Source organism: Nestor notabilis, unplaced genomic scaffold, assembly GCF_000696875.1.
Source record: "Nestor notabilis isolate BGI_N333 unplaced genomic scaffold, ASM69687v1 scaffold27102, whole genome shotgun sequence".
NCBI lineage: Eukaryota > Metazoa > Chordata > Aves > Psittaciformes > Psittacidae > Nestor > Nestor notabilis.
This window is the reverse complement of record NW_009918372.1, coordinates 43604-63410: the sequence shown is the minus strand read 5'-3', so window position 1 is coordinate 63410 and position 19807 is coordinate 43604. Positions and strand designations below refer to the sequence as shown.

At 49.5% G+C, this 19807-nt stretch overlaps 1 protein-coding gene across 1 annotated transcript in view; it reads left to right on the top strand.

The window, feature by feature from the left end:
• The window catches only part of LOC104401939 (CUB and sushi domain-containing protein 1-like), a gene marked incomplete at its 5' end in the record, with an annotated part of 63110 nt that overhangs the window by 38273 nt on the left and 5030 nt on the right, over positions 1–19807 (top strand). Inside the window, 9 exons of the mRNA XM_010009677.1 lie at positions 35–223; positions 2692–2865; positions 5096–5278; positions 10805–10981; positions 11788–11967; positions 13163–13336; positions 14501–14674; positions 17749–17822; positions 18699–18810. Coding sequence (XP_010007979.1) covers positions 35–223; positions 2692–2865; positions 5096–5278; positions 10805–10981; positions 11788–11967; positions 13163–13336; positions 14501–14674; positions 17749–17822; positions 18699–18810 — 1437 coding nt within the window. The remainder of the gene's footprint in view (positions 1–34; positions 224–2691; positions 2866–5095; positions 5279–10804; positions 10982–11787; positions 11968–13162; positions 13337–14500; positions 14675–17748; positions 17823–18698; positions 18811–19807) is intronic.

Below are 19807 nucleotides of genomic sequence, written 5' to 3'. Positions count from 1 at the left end.
TTTGTTTTGTATTTCTTTTGTTGTTTGTTTGCAGTCATAAACTGTACTGACCCCGGGCACCTGGAAAACAGCATCCGGCAAGTGCAGCCGAGTGGTCCTCACAGATTCAGCTTTGGAACAACTGTCTCATATCAGTGCAGCCATGGATATTACTTATTGGGTACACATGTCCTTACCTGTCAGGGGGATGGCACTTGGGACCGTGCCCTCCCACAGTGTCTTTGTAAGTTCTTCAGAATAATTCCCATCCACCACAGCTTTTCATCCCCTGTAGTTCTCTGTTGCTTAGCTGGATGGCTCTGCGAAAAGTCCGGATCCAAAGCCCATTGTAATCCATGGGAATCCTTCCGTCAGCACCAATGGCCTGTGGATCCTGCCCACAGAAGGAGAATATGTGGTCTGAGGGCAGAAATGCTGTTAGAGATGGTTTCCTCTCTGGGGGGGAAGGCAGCTCCCACTGAGTTCTACTGGTTCTGATCAGCTCCACTGACAGTATTGTGGGGGGAGAGGGGCAGCAGAACTTCTGCAGCACTTCTTCATTGGGAGCTGAATGCTATTACCCCATCTGAGGACAGGGCATGGCTGAGTTCCTATACACCCACCATCCCCACGGCCTTGGGAGAGGGAAATGGCAGTGTGACAGTGAAGTAAATGCAGCTTTGTGCTGCTGCAATGAGGTACTGAAGAGGATTTGCTTCCTGGCCCTTGCTCTACATTTTTCCCCGTTTCTTACAGTATCCTGGCCCTTTCTGCCATTGGGGTTTGCAGAGAATTGGGAGGTTCTAGGTGATGGTTTGGCATAAGGGGTAGTTCCATTAGGACAGAAAGACACGAAATACTTGTGGTGGTAATACCTAGTGCAGGCGTTGTATGAAGGATGTCAGTGGCCATGTCCCTGTCTTACACTGGGAGAAAGTGAAGTCCAAAGTGTATTTAGAGTTGAGGTGGGGCTGCCCAGTGCTCTAGTGGCAGAGCAGCCACCAGCACAGCTCCTGTGTCCTTCTGGCGAGCAAAGCAGCTCTGATCTCCTTACCTGGCATATCAAATCACTAAAGCAATCAGAAATGGAGCTCCTTCAGTTCAAACCAGCTTAGCTGTTCCAAAGCCATGACTGTTTCTGTTTTCTCTGGTATTACCCTTTGACACTTAGTCGTACACGGTAGCTTTTGGCACATTTTCCTTTCCTTTTGTTAGCAGCATGCCACCTTCTCACATCCACAGCACCCTGCACAGGCCATGGGGAATTGACAAGTGATAACAGTGTGTTACCGCAGCTGCAGGGCTCCTGGGGGTAGTTATCCTCTAAAACCTGGGGGCCTGAGGTCTCAGGCTCCCTTAGTCCACAGCTTTCCAGCTAAGTAAAAGGGATCTCTCTCCTTAAAATGCTGAGCATCCATTGACTTGGAGGATTTGTGGGCATTCTCAAAGCTTTGGAAGCTCAGGTCAGTTTTACAAGTGATGATGTGGATTCATGGGCTTAATAATTTGGAGGAAAAAAGAGATTTTTGCATGTCTGTTTTCTGTGTTGAACTGCAGATGTGCTCAGTGCTGAATCCCATATCCCCTTAAAGTGCGTAGAGCTGGGCGCCTAAAATTTCTAGGCAGTCCCTAAAGCAGAAATTAAGAAGGCTGGTGCCAGACAAGCTGAGGTTGCAAATGTTGGCTCATGCCTGTTGCTGAGGAGGGAGTAAACCAGAGCTGTTCCCCTCTGAGGAGTGGGAGAGCGAGTCCAGTAAGGACATGCGAGCAGAGCTGAACGCATTGGAAGGAGCAGTCTTCCCCCTGTGTGCATAAAGCCTTTAAAAACCCTCAGATCACCACAGGTTTAAGCTTAGCTGACTCTGCTGGAGTATCTGTTATTAAATTGTTAGTTACAGTGTGAGTTTAAATATTAGCTATCAAACCCATTTCCTTGCAAAGCGCCCTTGGTTTTAGTCACAGCTCTGCGCCAGTGTATTTCAACGCCCCCGTGCCCAAACATAGGCATGCTCTCCCTTTTATTGAAGCATACATCATGTTTTCTACCTAATGCCAGCACTAGTATTTTTAGATTGTAGCAGAGGGAGAAAAGATATCCATTACGGATGCTTTCCTTCAGAAAACAAGTGGTGCATGGTCTTTACACTGAGCATCCTCATCCAAACCTGTCTCACGGCCCCTAGATCTGTCAGTGTATTTGTCAACAGCCTCTCCCTGTCTCCACTCCGATCCCTGAGCTAAAGTAAACCTATTAATTACTGTTAGTGGTGGTATTTCACTGGCAGTGGTTGAGTGAGCAGTGCTCAGAGTCTGCCAAGGTCATTTGCTCAGGTATGACACGGCATCGATTGCAGCTCTGTGCTGCAGGACCTGCTGCTGCCAGGGCTGGCTGGGGGTGTGCTTGGAAATACTCATGTTTAAGAAGGAGCCTGCAAAATGCCTGTCAGTGTCAAGACTGGACATCGATGCCCAGAGCCTTGTCAGCTCGGACAGGATGAGCTCATGTCTCCAGAAGGAGGCTGGTGCAAGGTCTTGGTGTGCCACAGCTGCACTAGGCATGAGCCACTGGGTGTTCGGTGGGCACTGGGGCACACAAGTGGGTTTAAGCTGCCAAGATCCACGCAGCACCCTCAAACGTGCAGTACCTTGCTCGTACCTGCTGCGTCACAGGCAGTTCCTCGTGGTTGAAGCTGTCACATCTGTCTCTTCCAGTGGTGTCCTGTGGCCACCCGGGCTCCCCACCGCACGCTCAACTCTCCGGTGACAAGCACACGGTGGGCTCGGTGGTGCGGTACAGCTGCCTCGGGAAGCGGACCCTGGTCGGCAACTCCACTCGCATGTGCCAGCTGGACGGGCGCTGGAGCGGGTCCCTGCCGCACTGCTCAGGTGAGGTGGCCTTTGGGAAGCACGGGACGGGGTGTTCCTGTGCTCCACCACCCAGTTTTGTCCTGTGAGGGGCAGCCTGATGTGCTTTAGCTGAGCTGGAGAAATAACACACGCTACAGAGGGAGATTGTGGAAGAGTCTGAAAATCCTCATGTCTCAGCTCCCCAGTCTCCTGCAGGTTGGGTGATAAGCACTGGCAGAGAGTAAACCACTCAGCTTGCAAGATGAGAAATAAATCACTGCAGCACATGGTTGTGGTGGGAGGTGTACTGCAGCCTGCTGCTTTACAGCTTTTTCCATGCAGAGTCTGTAAAGGATGGATGTATCTTCTGCAAAAATTTGGTCCTTGCATCGTATCTGCAGCATCTGACCACCTTTCTCATGCATTCCAATAAAAGAACGTAGCCCCTTTCCAGGGTCTGACATCTGCTGTTACGGCACCACAGCAGTCCCAGGTCTGCACAAGGCAAATGGAAGCTGGTACAAAGAGCTTCCACATTATCAGCATCTCCACTAAGAGCAGTATGGCAACAGAGGTCATCCCCACTCCCATGCCAGAGCGACAATGGTCTTGCACTGAAAACATCCTGAGAAGCAGGAAAGTCCCCGAGGGATGGAGTTGGGTTGAAGTCATGTGGGATGCAATGAGATGTTCTTGCTAAGCCTTCCTGAAACTGGGGTGCTGGGATCTCAACTGATGGTCTCCAGTAGAAGGAGGGGTGCAGCGTGACTGGCAGGATGCTGTGCAGAGCCCTCCTTGTGTCATCCCATCGCTTGTTCCCTGGAGAGCACAGAGGCGGATGAAAGAACTCTGCTGGAGCAAAGCATTTGGGACAAGTGTTAATTTTTAATTATGCCACTTAGATTTGGCAGCTCCACTTGACCAAGTTTAACCTCTGCTTCGGAAGGAAGAAGGGAATCAAGCAGTCAGCCTCACATTTGGAAGCTGTATCTGCAGGCTTCTTGATCTGTAGCTGCTTGGAAGGGTTTTCTGCTCTACTTCGTGCTTTCCCCCATGTGGTTTTCACTGTCTCTCCTGTCATATTTGTGGGTGGATTTTTGGAAACGTTCAGTGTTACTCTGACTAGTTCCTACTGACATGTGTTGTGTGGGATTTTTCTGAATGACTTCATGGAGGCAGCTATAGACCAAGACTAATGGCATTTGACAGCCCCTCTCTGACTTGGGGCCAGGTGAATGCTCAGAACCTCTATTTCCACCCAAGGGCTTGGGAAAAGGCTCCTCTTTTACACCAAACTCAGGCAATACAGTTACAAAAGCAGTGAAGAGGCAGAATACAGCTCTGCTCATCTACTGCCAAAGGTTCTCCATTGTCTGCGGAAGATCCCATGGTGTGACAGTAGCTTTTGCAAGATGAAACAAAACACTTTGATGTAAGTCATTATATGAAAGGAAATGCTGAACCTGGAGTGTTCTCCCCCTTCTCTTTACAAACAAGTGCATTCCCTAGATGATGAATATGCTCATTATGTTTTATATGACACGTAGCACTGCAAAGGCTTACCTGCAGCAAGGCACAGAAGGTCCAGGAACCAGGAACTTCATTACTAGCTGCAGGAGTGAAATAGTCTTTCCTGGCTTGGGGGTGGATGTGTTTACACAGATCATTAGCAAAGACAGCCAAGAACAGGCCTACATGGTGTGAGCCTGTGTCAGGCCGTAGGGAGGTGGCATTTCTCCAGCCTGCTCCAGAGAACCCCTGCGAGGCATCTGCTGCCTCCCTCCTGTCCCCTCGCTCCCATCCAGCAGCTCCGAGTGTTCACAACTTGTATGAGCGGATGTTTCTCAGCTGGATCCCTCCTGCCTCTGTGTCCAAACCCAACAGCTTCTTGTTCTGCAGATACAATAGGGCGTGCTGAGGTGGCTGGGAACATGTCGTAATTCCTGCTTGGAGGGAAACCATCCACATGAGTGATGCTGGCAGCAGAGCTGCTGTCTGCTGAAGCAGCTGCTGCACAAAGCTGGTGAGGGCTCCATCTTGAGATGCAAGAGTTATGGCCGTGTTCTGCAACCAGCATAAAACCAGTGGGCTCCTGGAGTCAGGGGCTGTTTCATCTGGAATTTCCCACTCTGCTGAGATGTGGGCAGAGATAAGTCTGTCACAATCCAAACCTCTGTGCTGGCCCCGTGAGCACATGCAGTTGAGAGGGAAAAAGAGGCAAGCCCCATGACTTGCTTAATCTGCTGATACTATGCTCTCTTCTTCACAGGAGGCAGCCAGGGCTTGTGTGGTGACCCGGGGATCCCCTCTCATGGCATTGGGCTGGGAGATTACTTTGATGTGGGCAGCATGGTCCGGTTCAGCTGTGAGCCCGGCTACATGCTCCGGGGTTCCTCCGAGAGGACGTGCCAAGCCAACGGCTCCTGGAGCGGCACGCAGCCGGAATGTGAAGGTACTTCTCCAACCCCACATCCTCTTCCTTCATCACTGCCTGTCCCCAGACTTACAGCAGAATTATGGCAACTAAACTCTGGTTTAGTTGTCAGAGACAGTCTGGTGCAGCAAGAAATAATGCTGTGTTCATCGTGTCCTCCAAATACTTCTTGTATGTCAAGGAGCCTCAAAGTTCCACTTCCAAACGTTTGCAGATCATATCACACAAGAGGATTTTTCAGTGCTAGAGGATGTGTCACCTTTTTGCAAGGGTTTCAGGTCATTCAGGTTTGTGCCAACAATCTGGACTGAGGTGGAGAGTAGGAAGAGCTGTTGAGGTCTCGTCCTCACATCCAGTCATCCCCAAGTCCAGGGGCTCGCTGCAGGAATCGCATCTCTTGGTCTACATCGTGTATCTAGCTAGATGGTCAGAAATGCCCCGGTTTGGTCTAAAGCCCATGGGTATCACTGACTAATTCAGAGTCACTTTATTGAGGAAATACAGCAGATTGAGAAATGTCAATAGCTTCAAACCTCCATTAGAGCTGGAACTGGCACATGCAAGAGTCATTTACATTAAGCAGAAATGCAAAATGCAAATTATAATCCAGTAAGCATATTTTAGTATTTGAAAGCCCCAAACCCCTTATTTTTCCATTTGAAGGAATCAGGTAAGACCCTGTAATGCAGTCTAATAAACCCCCATCCGGATTCTCTGAGCTCTGCTGCTTACTGCTACTGTTACAGAAAAGCATTTAAAAATCAACTGGGGAAAGAAGAAAAGCTGAAATGCGGCGGGATACCCGGAGCAAGGAGACCTGGGCAAGTGCTTCTCTCCAGCTGTCTGAAAAGCTAAAAGCTCAGAGTTTATAAACGAACTGGAAATACATTCCAAATTGATGGAACTCTTGATTGAAAAGGCACTAAATCATGTTATTAATACACTCGGGTCTTGGATTTTTCCGTTCTCTTGTTCTTTCAGTGGAGAGGCTCCGTTCATTAATCTCAGGAGAAATAGCCCATCAGGTTTCCAGAGGCACCAAAATACAGATCTCTGGCAGATTTTTTTCATGCTTTATGCATAATAATAACATTATACCTATAATGTAGTCGTTTAATGTTAAGTGCTGACTGGCCAATATAGGAAAGTAATTCACAGTGATAAACTGTGTGCTGGGCCTCTCATTTGTATTCACAGCGAGTGGCAAGCACTCCAAGGTGGTGTTCTGCTGCACTTGGTTATATTCAACACTCTGGAGCAGGTATCTGTGGGAGAGGAAAGATTAATTTTGGGATTGAATTCAGGGCAGTTGGAGATGAAGGTGGAGTGCCCAGTCAGGTGCTTGGAAGGAATGGCACGGAAAAGCTCCAGCACAGCCCTGGAGCCACTCAGCACCTCCGTGTTGCATTAGGTCTGTGACTCAGCCACTTGTTTGCTGCTGTCAGCCACCAAAATTGAGGCAAATCAAGCCTGATGGGGCTTCACAGGTCACTGGCACTCGCCTGCCCGGGGGATTCAGTGTAAATTGCTCTGCAGATTAGCTGCTGGATGAGCACAAAGGGGCTCAGTGGGCTCAGCCCCCGTGCAGACCCACTGCTGAGGAGCACGGGCGTACAGAGGACATGGTGCAAATCCCACAGCATGATCAGAAGGGCGGGAGAGAGGAGCTGCTCTCCCCACTGCAGAGCGAGCACGCTGCTCTGAGAGCTTCAACTACAAAGCATCTGCTTGACTTCTAAGTCAAGGGTCTGATGTTTGACTGTCTCTTCTTGCACCAGGACCAGTCCAGCTCTGATCGTGCATGTGGGAACACCAGGCTTGTTGGAGGGTCACCTTGACACTCATGGGCGCTTAGCCCAGTGCCTTTTACCCTCTAGAACATTAGTGAAGAAAACCAAAGGGATAGGCAAGCAGGAAGAAGTCACAACTGATTTTTCCAAAACATAAAAGGTTTGGAAGTAAATTAATTGCAGGGATTCCTTCTGGGACTCCTGCTCCAGTCTGGTTTATAGCTCTGGTTTTGTTGTCCCCAGTAAGAGACCTTCCCTGGCTTTCCAAAATCACAGGTTTCAGGCCTCATTTGTTTTAATTTCCAGCAAGTTTTTAAAGTGTAAATGAAATTTTAGATGCTTTTTTCCTTCTTTCTTCTTCCCGATGCCCATCTGTGTTCACTGAGGAGCAGCGTAGGAGTGGGGCTCATCAGTTGTACTCTGCTGTGTGCTCCTTTCTCTTAGAACTTGAGCAGAATATTTGCTTTTATCACCTTTATTGTTTCTCCAAGTGAACTAAAACTGCATCCAAAATGAGATGGGGCTCTGGCTGCTCTTTGGCAGCTTCAGCTTATTTTAAGTGACAACACTGGGAAAAGAAACTGAGTTTTGTCTCACTCCCATTTGACTGCTGAGGACATGGGAGGTGGCAAGGCTGGGATTTGGGTCTACGCTGCTTTTTGCTTTCTCTGTCTGCATAGTTAGATGGGTTACGAGTTACTGGTTAAATTAAACAGCATGGAAATTACCAGCCCTGAAGCAAAGGCTTTGAAACTCCGAAGGCTCTCAGCTGTGTCTTAGTCCAGCAGGAGGTGGTGCCTGATGTGTCAGACATCATTAGGAGAGTGTTTTGGATGGCAGCAGAGCCCCAGAGAAGTACCACTGGTAATAAAGATCAGGTCAGAGGAGGGGAGCATGCGGAGGACACTGTATCACACAGCACCTCGAGCGTAGTCAGACGTGCACTGATAGCAGTCATGAACCCTCAGCTGTTCTTGCTGCAGTTTCTGAGGAGCAGGGCTTGCTGCTCCTGGCAGAAATGTGCCTTCTCTTGGCGGGGGGTGAAAAAAGCCCTGAAACAAGCCCCTCACATGGTGTTCAGGGAGGATTTTGCTGGGCAGGGCTGGGGGAACTGGAAGTGTAGAGTGGGTAACAGCACTTGCCCCTTGCCCTGCTCTGGACGATGCTGCTGTGGATAATGGGGGTACCTCTTGGGGGAGCTCAGTGGCCTCATCTGACCACACCCTGAGCATCACTGGCTCTGAGCTGAACAGGGCCCAGAGAAATTCCCTGCTCCCAGCTGCTTCTCACTGTAAAACATGTAGGAAAAAAGCAAAGGAAGGCGAGGGGCGAATCTTAATGAGCTTTTTCAGGAAAAAGGCTGTGTGGACTGGAATGAAATGAATTATTGCTGAGCTCTGGAGCACCTCTGAGCCTTGTGATGTTTTATATAGCAGAGACCACTTTGTAGCTTCCCAGCTTCCCCCCAGCAACGTCAGGATCACAGGGAGCAGCTCTGGCTGTCCTCGGTGGGGAGTTCTATAGCAATCTCTTAAGTCCCAGGGATGTCTGAAATAGCTCAGTGGGGTTTGGCATTGTAGGAGTGCCTGGTGGTGCACCATAGCCTGGCAGAGGTCTCTGCTGGTGCACCACAGCCTGTCTTGGGTCTTTGGCACGGATGGGGAGGTGTGTGCTGGCTGGGGTGTGAAGGGTCTGGTCTCCTGGGTTTGTCTGTTGGGTCTTCTGCAACGTGGCAGAATCCAAGCCCTGGTTGAAGGGATGGGATGAGCTGAGTCTCAGCACTCCATGCACTCCCTGCTGCAGCAGAGAGTCAAACCGCCCCTGTCACATCAGTCAGTTCAGCTGAGCATCACTCCTGCAGCACTGCCCTGGTAGAGCAGCAGCAGCAGCAGCAGCTCTCAGAAATCCCCATCTGATGCAGCTGATTTGCACGTCATTTTCTTGAATTTTGATTTCAGTTTAAGTGTGATTGGGTTTGAGATTCGTGAGGAGATGGGAGTGGGTACGACTGTGGGACTTCCAGGCTCTTTAGGATTTATGCCCTGTTCAAAAACCAGAGCTAAGTTCAGTTTTCATTTTACATCCCCCACTGAAGCCGAAGGGAATTATTTACCCCCTTACTGCTCACTTGCATGATTAGATCCTATTTATATTTAAATTATGATTTTAAAAGTTCAAACCTTTCATCCTTACATTTATGGCCACTTTTATATCTAGCCTGTACAGGTCACAGCTGATGCACAGTGCGATTAAATCATTCCCATGAGTCTTCCTGTAGTCACAAAAATCATATTTTCGGGTCATCTGCCTGTGTTTGGCCACGTGCATAAGCAGAGGAGGTTGGGCAGGAGGGAACGAATGGGCAGGCAGTGAAATAGTAATTTAGAGCTTTTTCTGAGTTGATAGAGTCTGACTTTTATCCCAGCATCTCTTGGAAATGACACCGTGTATCACAGAGACGTTGGCTGCAGGAAAGATCTGTAACAAGAGCGTACCTCGGATGATGGTAGAGCCACGCAGAGCTGCTGTGCACACACTCCAGAATGGTTATTAGCTTCCTCCTGTCAGACAGATATGCCTCCAACAAGCTCCTCTCTTAACAGGCTGTCAGCAAACTAAGCAACGAGGCAGAAGAAGACTCCTTGCGTTGGTGGCCTCTGCTCATTGCTTTCCTGCTGTGGCATGAAGTTGCATTTCCCCATGGAGCGTAGCTGGGAATATTGCAGGGTGTGCGGCAGGGAGGGCAGGGATGGGTCACCCTGTGTATGCACAGACTGCTGCTCCCACACGGGTTGTGGCATGTTGCTTGGGAGGGGTGGGATTGGAATTTCCTTGTCAAAGAGCTGGAATTTGTGGTTTAAGCCTTTCCTTGATTCATGTGATTTTCTTCTGTGTCCTGTAATTTCAGAGTAAATGAGGGCTGGGTGCAATTATTGCAGGTGCTTATTTTGTCATGACAGGGCTTTGTGCACCAGCATTCACTCCCGTGCCTTTTCATTGCTGTGCTGCTGAGGTACTTTAGGCATAAAACTTGGGTGCTGACAAACCTGTAATTGTATTCCCACAACATTCTCCCTCCTTTGAAAGCATAATTGGATATAGCTGGGCAGTGAGCAGTGCACAGTGGAGAGCACCAGCCTCCCTTCCTGCTTCCATTCCTTTGAATTACATAAAGCCGTTGGCTTCCTGAAGGGGCCAGAGGCAAAGTGGCACACTGGGCTCCAGGCTTCCAAACTCCTGGAAGATGGAGGGACTCCAGGCTTGGCCCCCACCTGCTTTGTGAAGCTGTAGGACCAGATGCGAGATTGAGTGCTGTGATAAGGCCCTGGGAAAAATGAACACAAGTTCTTCCTGCAGCCTGGAGGAGCAGGATGAGATCGCTCCCAGGCTGCTTAGTGGTGAGCTACAGGATCCATGTGGGAGATGAGCAGGGCTGGTGCTTAGGGACTGGCCGGCTGCAGGGATGGAGTTCTGTTTTCAGTCCCCTGGCCAGGATGCTGCACAGAGCTTTGGGACATGCTGCCTGCCAAAGCAGAGCCCTGCTCCAGGCTGGCCAGTTGTGTTTGGGATCCTGTTGGACTGACATAGCTTATTTTCCATGGAATAGCCTGTTCTGTCTGAGCTGATCCAGGGGCTTTGCAGCTAATCTCACTTTGATTGAGAACAGTCCATTGCAGGCTGAAAGCCTTGTCATTTGCTTTGGGGGTCGTTTGTGTTTTGGGGTGTTTTACAACTTCACCATTTTGCTTTCTAGTGATATCCTGCGGGAACCCGGGAACCCCTAGCAACGCCAGGGTTATATTTAATGATGGCCTAATCTTCTCCAGTTCCATTATCTATCAGTGCCGGGAAGGCTACTACTCCACAGGAGTGCTGAGCAGGCACTGCACGGTGAACGGGACATGGACTGGGACCAGCCCGGAGTGTACAGGTGAGGGCTGGGATGGATTCCTGGAAGATGAGATGAGTGATGCTGCCAGGCTCCGGGGACGGCTTGTCAGGGCCTGTTGGGTGCTCGCTGTAGCTGTGCACACACACGAGTGAGGCGCTCGGTTAAACTGTCTGACAGAGCAGCAGTTGCTCAGCTGCAGCCTCTGCAAGTACCTAATGGAAAAGTCTTGCTTTAGGTTTGTTATTTTCCAGTCGGATGAAGGGAGCTCTGTAATAACTCCATGAGTAAATGTCAGCCTGCCTGGAGGGGCTCTGCGGGGCTGCTGCCGAACGTGAGCGCTCCTGCCTGCTGGCGCTGGGACACGTGTGGGAGAGCCTCTGCTCAGAGCCCCGCTGAACGTGTTGCGTTTCCTCACAGCTCCCACCCACAGGTGCCTGCAGCAGGAACGTGGATGATGGAAAACATGGTCTTACACAAGAGACAGTAACTAGGGCAGCGAGAGCGGTGCCATGGGCAAACTGTCTTCTGCCTGGCCCAGATCTGACCCAGGTTTCCTTTAATGTTTCATGTGTGTCAATACTTCATCTTGCAAGGTCTCGGTGTGCCGTTAACATCACTGTTTGCTCCACTGAGTAGAAGCAGTTTTCTCCCTATGCTGTAGCCCAGCCTGCTCCATAGCTGGTGCCACTCTCCATGTCCTCTGTGCCACAGATGCTTCCTTCTCTGTGACGAGTGGGTTACATCCTGCATTGAAACACTCAGGACCGTCAGGTTTCTACTTATCGCAGATCCCAAAGTGTGAGACAAGGGATGATCAGCCAGAAATGCTTCTTTTTCTTTGGCAGTGATCAACTGTGGTGACCCTGGTGTGCCAGCCAACGGCATTAGGCTGGGCAGTGATTTCACCTACAATAAAACTGTGGTGTTCCAATGCACGCCTGGGCATATGATGGAGTCAGACAGGGCATCCTCTCTAACCTGCACGAAAGACCGAACCTGGAACGGCACCAAACCTGCCTGCAAGGGTAAGATTGGTTGTTTTAAATATTGGAGGATACAAGTTTTACAGGCCACAAACTTCTTGTAACTTGGAACAAGATAATAGGCAGCAGCTACTGCAGTGTACCTGGAGCCCACCTGGGAGTTTCTTGGTCTTGTCATTCAATCTATCCCCTGTGTTTCTGGCACTTGCACAATTTCATCAACATAGCATGAACACCTTGCTATCTTTATGTCTATCAATCATCACAATGTGCCTGAGAGGGAGGAATTGCTGTTATCCCTGTAGCAGAAAAATGAAAGTGAAGCACGGGGAGCAAAGTGACTTACTCTGTGCAAAAACTCAGATCAAACTCAGGTGAAATACTGTGTTTTGCAAGCAGACACTTTGTAGCATCCTCCAGAAGTCTGAAAATTGTTTCTTCCAATTCCTTTCATTATTTCTTAGTTCTGCAATGCCTCTGTAGTTCAGAGGTAGGAAATGGAAATGGTAGAGCAGTGGCAGGACAGGCCGGATCTTTTCTGTGAGTTTTTTACCCAGCAAGTGTAGATAAGCCTTGTAGCAGCATCTCTGTACTTTGGCAGTCTGGAAAATTCAGCTGTCATGATTCTGATATAAATACAGACCACATAGAAACTTCCAAATACGCTCCAGATGCTGTAAAGAGCAATTCTTTCATCCTCTCCACTGAGCTAATGTTGCAGGAATAATACAGAATGTGGCCAGAGTCTCATTTGGAGGCCAGGCCAATTTGGATGAGCTTAGCAACTTTCCCAGTGCTCCCTTGAGCTGAAATGCAAAGTGCTGCAAAAATGTCATCTTAGAACACCGTAGAGCAGATGAAATACAGACTGGTTGTTGATTCAACTGCTAATCTGAAGCTCAGCCAGGTTGTCCAAAACGTGTGAATCTTTCAGGGAATCTTAGATGAGTTTTCGCACTGAGTCACTGTAGATTCTTGCCTTGCAATGAACACTTGACTCAGAAATCTGACTTGGAGATTTGGGATGTGGTTAAGTCCAGACTTCAAAGTCAAATCCTGGGGTTTACAACTGCAGACACAGCTGGAAAAGTTCGTTCAGCCCCTGCTAGGCCAATCCCAGGTGACACTCTCATCCTGAGAGCAGGATGTAACTTTGATCCTACTGGAATTTGCTTGTTAATGGAAACAACAATGCTGAGAAGTCCAGAGAACTGACGTGCTTTTGTTTTTCATTCAGCTATCACCTGCAAATCCCCACAAGCCATTCCCAACGGGAAAGTGGTGGGCTCGGACTTCAGCTGGGGCTCCAGCGTGAGCTATGCCTGCCTGGAGGGGTATCAGCTCTCCCTGCCCGCCGTGCTGACCTGCGAGGGGAACGGGACGTGGAGCGGGGAGATCCCTCAGTGCTTCCGTGAGTAGGCAGCCACCACCGTGTTCATGCATGAATTGGGTGGAGAACTGTGCATTAAACCCAGTTGTTTGCTCTCCTTTGACATCTCTGGTCTCCATGTAGCTGATTTTAGTGTCAACCCTGTCATGCCTGGCAGTGTCATAGAGGGTACAGATGGACCATTAGTATGTGGGAAGTTAAATATCTGCTTTCTGTGCTTCCTACCCCTAATCCCAAGGGAAATCTTGCGTTAACTGAAGTCAGTGGGAGCTCTGCATGCCAGGAGAAAAGCATGATGGTGCTTAGAGTGAGTGCAGCCAAAATCTGAATGTGCTCCCAACTCCAAGAGCCACGTTGCTGAGAGCCTTGGTTTGCCATCGCTGTAACAAGGAGGCAGTGGTGGCTGTGGGGACAGTCAGTCACTCCACCTCTTGTAATGCAAATGGGAGGTCATGCTTGCAACGTATCTGAAGATCTTGCATGTTCCTCTCCACCAGCCATCTTTACAACTGGCTGTTTGTCCGTGTATCTCCCCAGTGCCTGAGGCTTCTGCAGCCACAGCTCTTGAACGTGCCAAAGGCCACAGGAAAAAGAACTTTGGCAAAAGGCACTGTGTTGTTGCAGCAGAAGTTGGGAATGTTTTGTGAAGGCAGAGCTCTGGCTGGGTGAAACCTGTGTGCTTGATACAATAGCTAATGCAAAAAAACTAGTTAAATGTCTTGTGATGATGAAGGCAGATTTGAGTTCCTTCTCTAGGCTGAATGGCTGGCAGCTGCGTAATAGCCATTTTCGTATTAAATCATACAAAGCCCTCACCGTGTTCCTTGCACCTTTCCCTGGATCTTGTATAATTAGTGGGCTTTCTGTGTGACATGGAACCATACAGCAATTTGACATCGTGCAATTAGAGATACATTTTAAAGCTAAGCATGCTGTTAGGAAAAAAGGAAAGGAAAAGATGGGGGAGAAGGTAGAAGTTAATTAACAGCAATTGACAAAAAGGGAGAATTACAAGGAAAGTAGCCAGCAACACCTTGTGCCGCTGCTAATCCCCCAGTCAATCACAGAGCTTGATGGCAGGGAGAGGTAAGGTTTGGGCCTTCAATAGACCCATCTTTAGCTTATTAACATTGCCTGGTCTTGAGGAGGTTCATGGCAATCTGCTTGTCTCTGTGCCTGTTGCAGCTGTGTTCTGCGGTGATCCGGGGATACCTGCGCAGGGCAGGAGGGAGGACAGAGGCTTCACGTATCGCTCTTCTGTGTCCTTCTCCTGCATTGCCCCGCTCGTGCTGGTGGGATCAGCCCGGAGGTTCTGCCAGTCCGATGGGACGTGGAGCGGGACCCAGCCCAGCTGCATAGGTAAGGGGAGAGGTCTCTGTCTTGAAAAGGGCCTTTGAGCGATCACCTTGCTTCTCACCTGTAGCAAAGTTGGGTTTCATTCCTGGGCTTGCAGAAATTAGCACTTACTTCCCCTGAAATCAGAATGAGTAGGGGTGATGCTGTTGGTTTGTGCGTACCAGCTGGTGGTAAACAACCCATCTCCTTCTCTTGAGGCTTGCTGCTTCAGTTCCGAGCCTGTCCCCATCATTCCTGCCCCTCGGTGGTGGTCAGTACCCCAGGGCATCCGAGGAAGACTGTCCTCTCCCTAGTCCTGCTCAGCACTTTGCTTGACCAGCCAGTGGGCGAAGAAGTTTCTCTGCAGAACTTCCAGGTTAACATTTACAGCCTGGGCTGTAAGGTGTGAGGGCTGTTGTCTTTGCACAGTGCTGGGCTCTGTGGGGCTTCCAGGCTTCCTTGGGGACCTCCAGCCCAGCAGCAGCAGCAATGGGACTGAAAATGCCTTTTGGCCACGGAGAGCAGCTGTGGTGGAGCTCTTCTGCTCACAGAAACTGGAGCAAAACTGAGTTCTTCCTGAAGAGTGCACGTGAGAGTTCTTATGTTCTCTGCTGCCCTTGAGTTATACCCAGAATGGCAGAATAGCAACCCCTCAAGCATGAAAGTGCTGTCTACAGAGATCAGAATCCTTCATACTGATTTGCCGAGCTGCAACGGGGCTGAAATTCCCCCACATTCTTCAGGTGCCCATTTTCTGGGGCTTCCAGAACCCTTTGAAGCCCCCGGGAGGTGTATAATCGTCATTAGCCACAGCGTTTTCACTCGTTTAAACCTCTGGCTGCACTCTGGAGCTCCAGGGCTCCTGTGAAGATAAACTGCGTGGCCTGTGTGCCGTTACCGTAACTGTCTGCCTAAGCACCACCATCGTCCCCTCCTGTGGGCACTGGGGACAGAAACACATTCGGGCTCTTCTCCGTGGTTTCAACCACTCCAGCTCCATCTCAGTGCTTTGCCAATTAGAGGAATGTGAAAATACTCATGGTCTGAACCTCCAAGTTCCCTACAGATTCCACTGGGAGCTTTCTCACACACAGAGAGTTGGGAGCACCTGCCTAGTGTTGTAAATATTGCCTTTAGATGCTTCATCACTTACTTGCAAATCCTTCCGGTACCTAAAGGGTCTGACAAGAAAGCTGAAGAGGGACTTTTTACAAGGGCCTGTAGGGACAGGCCAAGGGGAATGGCTTTAACCTGCCAGAGGGGAGACTGAGATGAGCTCTTGGGCAGAAGCTCTTCCCTGGGAGGGTGCTGAGGCGCTGGCACAGGGTGCCCAGAGAAGCTGTGGCTGCCCCATCCCTGGCAGTGTTCAAGGCCAGGTTGGACACAGGGGCTTGGAGCAACCTGCTCTAGTGGAAGGTGTCCCTGCCCGTGGCAGGGGTTGGGACTGGAGGAGCTTTAAGGTCCCTTCCAACATGAACCGGGTGGGTGGGATTGAACCCGCAGCTGTTCATGCTGCTGCTGAAACACACTTAGAATTTGCGTCCCTAAAACAAACCATGAGAAGGGAGAAGATTTGTGTGTCTACAAAACCTTAACCTGCAGCGTCAGTTGCTGGCACAAGCAGCTGAACACAAAGTGTTGTATTTATTCAGATCTCACCCATTTTTGAGATCTATTAGACTTCCCGATCTGCAGGCCCCCCAACGCAGCCGGGAGACAAGGCTCTGCCCTCCACCCTCTGCCATCCATCACCCACTACCTCATCTAACGATGGGGCTCTTTATTTATTGTAGACACTGATTTATCTGGGGGCTTCCATGGAAACTGCATCAGTGATAAATGACAAAAGCTCAGCAGAACCGAGTGACGGAAGATGAATTAGCTTGTGCTCCACAGCCCCACGCTGGCCACATTTTGTGTCCCTTGTTTAGTTACTCACTGCAGCTCCAAGGACCTGGGAACACCAACAAGTGCTAATGTTACAGTGTGAAGAGATGGATTAGTCATATCATAAGGAATAAAAATAAGCCACCATGCCCTTACATGCAGATATTGTGCTCCAGTGTCCTACAGCCACAGGATATAGTGACCAGCTGCTTCTGTCCTGCTTTGTTGGATTGTGGAGACTTTGCTTAGTTTATTTCTTGTCTTGCACAATCCTATCAATAGGAGTTTTTTAGAGAGGGATTTGTTGTGGGGCTCATGATCCTTCTCATAGCAGTGTTGAGCAAGTTGAAGAAGGAAGGCTGGAATCCAGAGCAGACTCTCAGCTGATTTCTCTGAGATCCAGCTCCCTGCTAAGGTAGCAACTCCTGGCTGGGTACCAGAGCATCCCTGTGGCCAGCACTGCAGATTAGCTCAGTCCTGTGATCACAGGGAGCAGGGCTGCTCCTGAACCGCCTTTGAGACAGAAGCTTCAGTTTCCTTTGCTCAGTTTGGGAGGCTTATATTAATGATGATGCATCTCTGCCTTAATTCCATTGATGCCCTGCTACTGTCGACATGCTGGGAAGAAAAGAAAGTGATAGATGCTGGAGGAGTAGCAGCAGGTATTCCTTCTGAATAGTGTGTGTTCATCTTCTGATAGATTGAGACCAAACGAGGTGTAAAGAGAGATTATGTAGCTGAGGTGCATTGAAATTTCCAGGCCCTGTCTATCACGAGGGGATAGCAAGGTTCCAAGGTGCAATGGGCGAGCTGAGCCCAGAAGGATGAAGGCAGTGACCACGGCATGGAGAGGACAGGTCACCACAGCCCTGGGTGCAGGGGAACCAGAGGGCACAGCCCTGGTGAGCCGGGTGCTTCACTCATCATGTATAGAACAGGGGAAAGGAAGAGAGTTGTCCCTGGCACAAGACTGCTTTTGTTTTCTCCCGAGTGGCAGAGTGCCTCTGGTTAGCTTGTGTTGCAGCAGTCAGGGATTTAAGAAACAAAAAGAGCCATGTATTTTTCCTTGTTGCTGTGTGTATTCCTTCTGTAGCAAAATATTTCTGTCTTGTTGCAAAGGCACAGCGTGATCTTTGTGTGGAGAGCAAGGGAAGCTCTGACGTGGCTTCCACAACCTCTCTAGAACACTGCCTCTCCTCTTTCCTCTGCAGACCCCAGCCTCACAACGTGTGCAGACCCCGGCGTGCCTCTCTTTGGGATGCAGAACAATTCCCAGGGTTACCAGGTACTGCCCCAGCAGTGGGGTCCCTCAGCTGTGCCCCGATCCTTGCTGTGGTTGCTCCATGTCTGAGTCCTGACATGAGTTAATGTGTCCTCTGTTGAGCAGGACATCCTGGTGTGCTCTGTTAGACCTCATAGTGTGTTTGTATGGGATTAACTAGCAATGAGTTATTTATGATATTAAATACAGTGCTAATTAATAGCTATTGGTGTGATTAGTATTCACACTGGAGACATCAGTTCCATTAATTTTCAGACCAAATTCTGTAGGTGGTTTTCTTAATCTCAGCTCCTGTACAGCATGAGATCAAGTAGAAAGGAGAGAAAAAAACCAAAGCAATTCCCCAGGGCGCTCCATCTCCATCCTTTACCACCATCCCTGTGGATGCCCCTTCCCTGCAGTGGCTGGGCCAAGATAGTTGATTCACATGGCTACTCCTCCCAGAGTGGATCTTTCAGTTTTGCTGTTCATTAGTTATATTAATCCTGGGGTTTAATGAATTAATTCTAGTGCTTAATTAGTCCTGAGACACCGTAACTGTGACTTTTACAAGGGTTGCCACTCTGAGAGGTGCACACCAGAGAGGCAGAAATCACACCCCTTTCTAATAGCACCTGTGTTTGATGCTGGCTTTGGTGTATTTAAAAGACAAAGCAGCTTTGCCTGTATCACTGGAGGAAGAGAATTCTCTGCACAGTGAAGGCTGCAGCTTTCCAGGAGCTCTGGGAGCTTTCAGCACCAGACTGGCAGGGCCGTGAGGGCAGAGAGCAGGTGACTGCCCTCTCCAGCGTACAGGAGATGAAATATGCTTGTGTATTGCAGTCCCGGGTGACTTCCTTTGTGCTGGAGAGTTCAGAGGTTTGTCTGCTGTTGTAACAGGTGGGAAGCATCATCTTTTTCAAGTGCCAGAAGGGTTACCTGCTGCAGGGCTCCACCACCAGGACCTGCCTCCCCAACCTGACGTGGAGCGGCGTGCAGCCCGACTGCGTCCGTAAGTCGTGGGAGAGAGAGGCTTTGGCAAAGGAAACCGGTTCCTTTCCCCACGCTATTGCCTTGTTTGGGTGCTGTGCGTCCCTGTGCAAATTGCTGGGAATTTGGGGGAGCTCTGAGGAAGCATATTCTTGAAGCAAAGGGGTTCACACAATCTGTTGTGTCCTGATGTGACCACACCAGCAGCCACGTCTGATTTCAGATGAGTTTTTCTGGCTTGTTCCTTCCTCAGAGACACAGTTTCAGGTGACACTTTGTTTTGTGCTTCTGGAACCACGTTTGATGGCTGAGATGTGAGCTTACACTCCAGGGACCCGGGTTAACATTTAGCCAGAAGGGCTCTCGAGCAGAGCAGTGTTTCTCCTCATCTTTAATAACATGTTGCTCTTTCTTTTAAGCCGTCCATCATCTTTTCCCAGCTACACCAGAAGGAGTTTAATTTAACGTGTTTAAGTGGTAATATCCATCACGGCCTCTGTATCCTAAGTATTAAAAAGCTTTTGCCTCTCCCTTGCGAGGTGGTTCATTGGTGATATTTTTCCACTAACAAACCCCACAGGTGCTTATTTTTGAGCAGCCCAACTGAGGCACTGGCTTTAAAAACTCTGGCACATAGCATCAGGGAGAGGGGGTGCTGGGGGTGTTGACATAGAAGACAGTGTTGGCTTACCCATGCCAGCAAGGTCTACTGAGGTGTTGCCTTTGGGTTTTGTGTAAAGCCTTCTCCATCCACAGCACATTGGATGAAGTTACTGCTAATGGTGCTGAGCTCCATCTCTGAGCTGGGCTGTGGGCTCGCTGCCGGGGGTCCCAGACCACGCAGGTTTGGGTTAGTCTGTCTGGCTCTGTAAAGCAAGGGTGAAGATAATACCTCATGAAGGCTGCCAAGGATTTGTTCTCGTTCACGAGCAGCTTGAGAGCTACAGAAAGGGCAAATTTACAGTGAGGGAGCTCCCCGTCTCCATGATTTGTTTTGTGTCATGAGTCCTCAAGGAAAG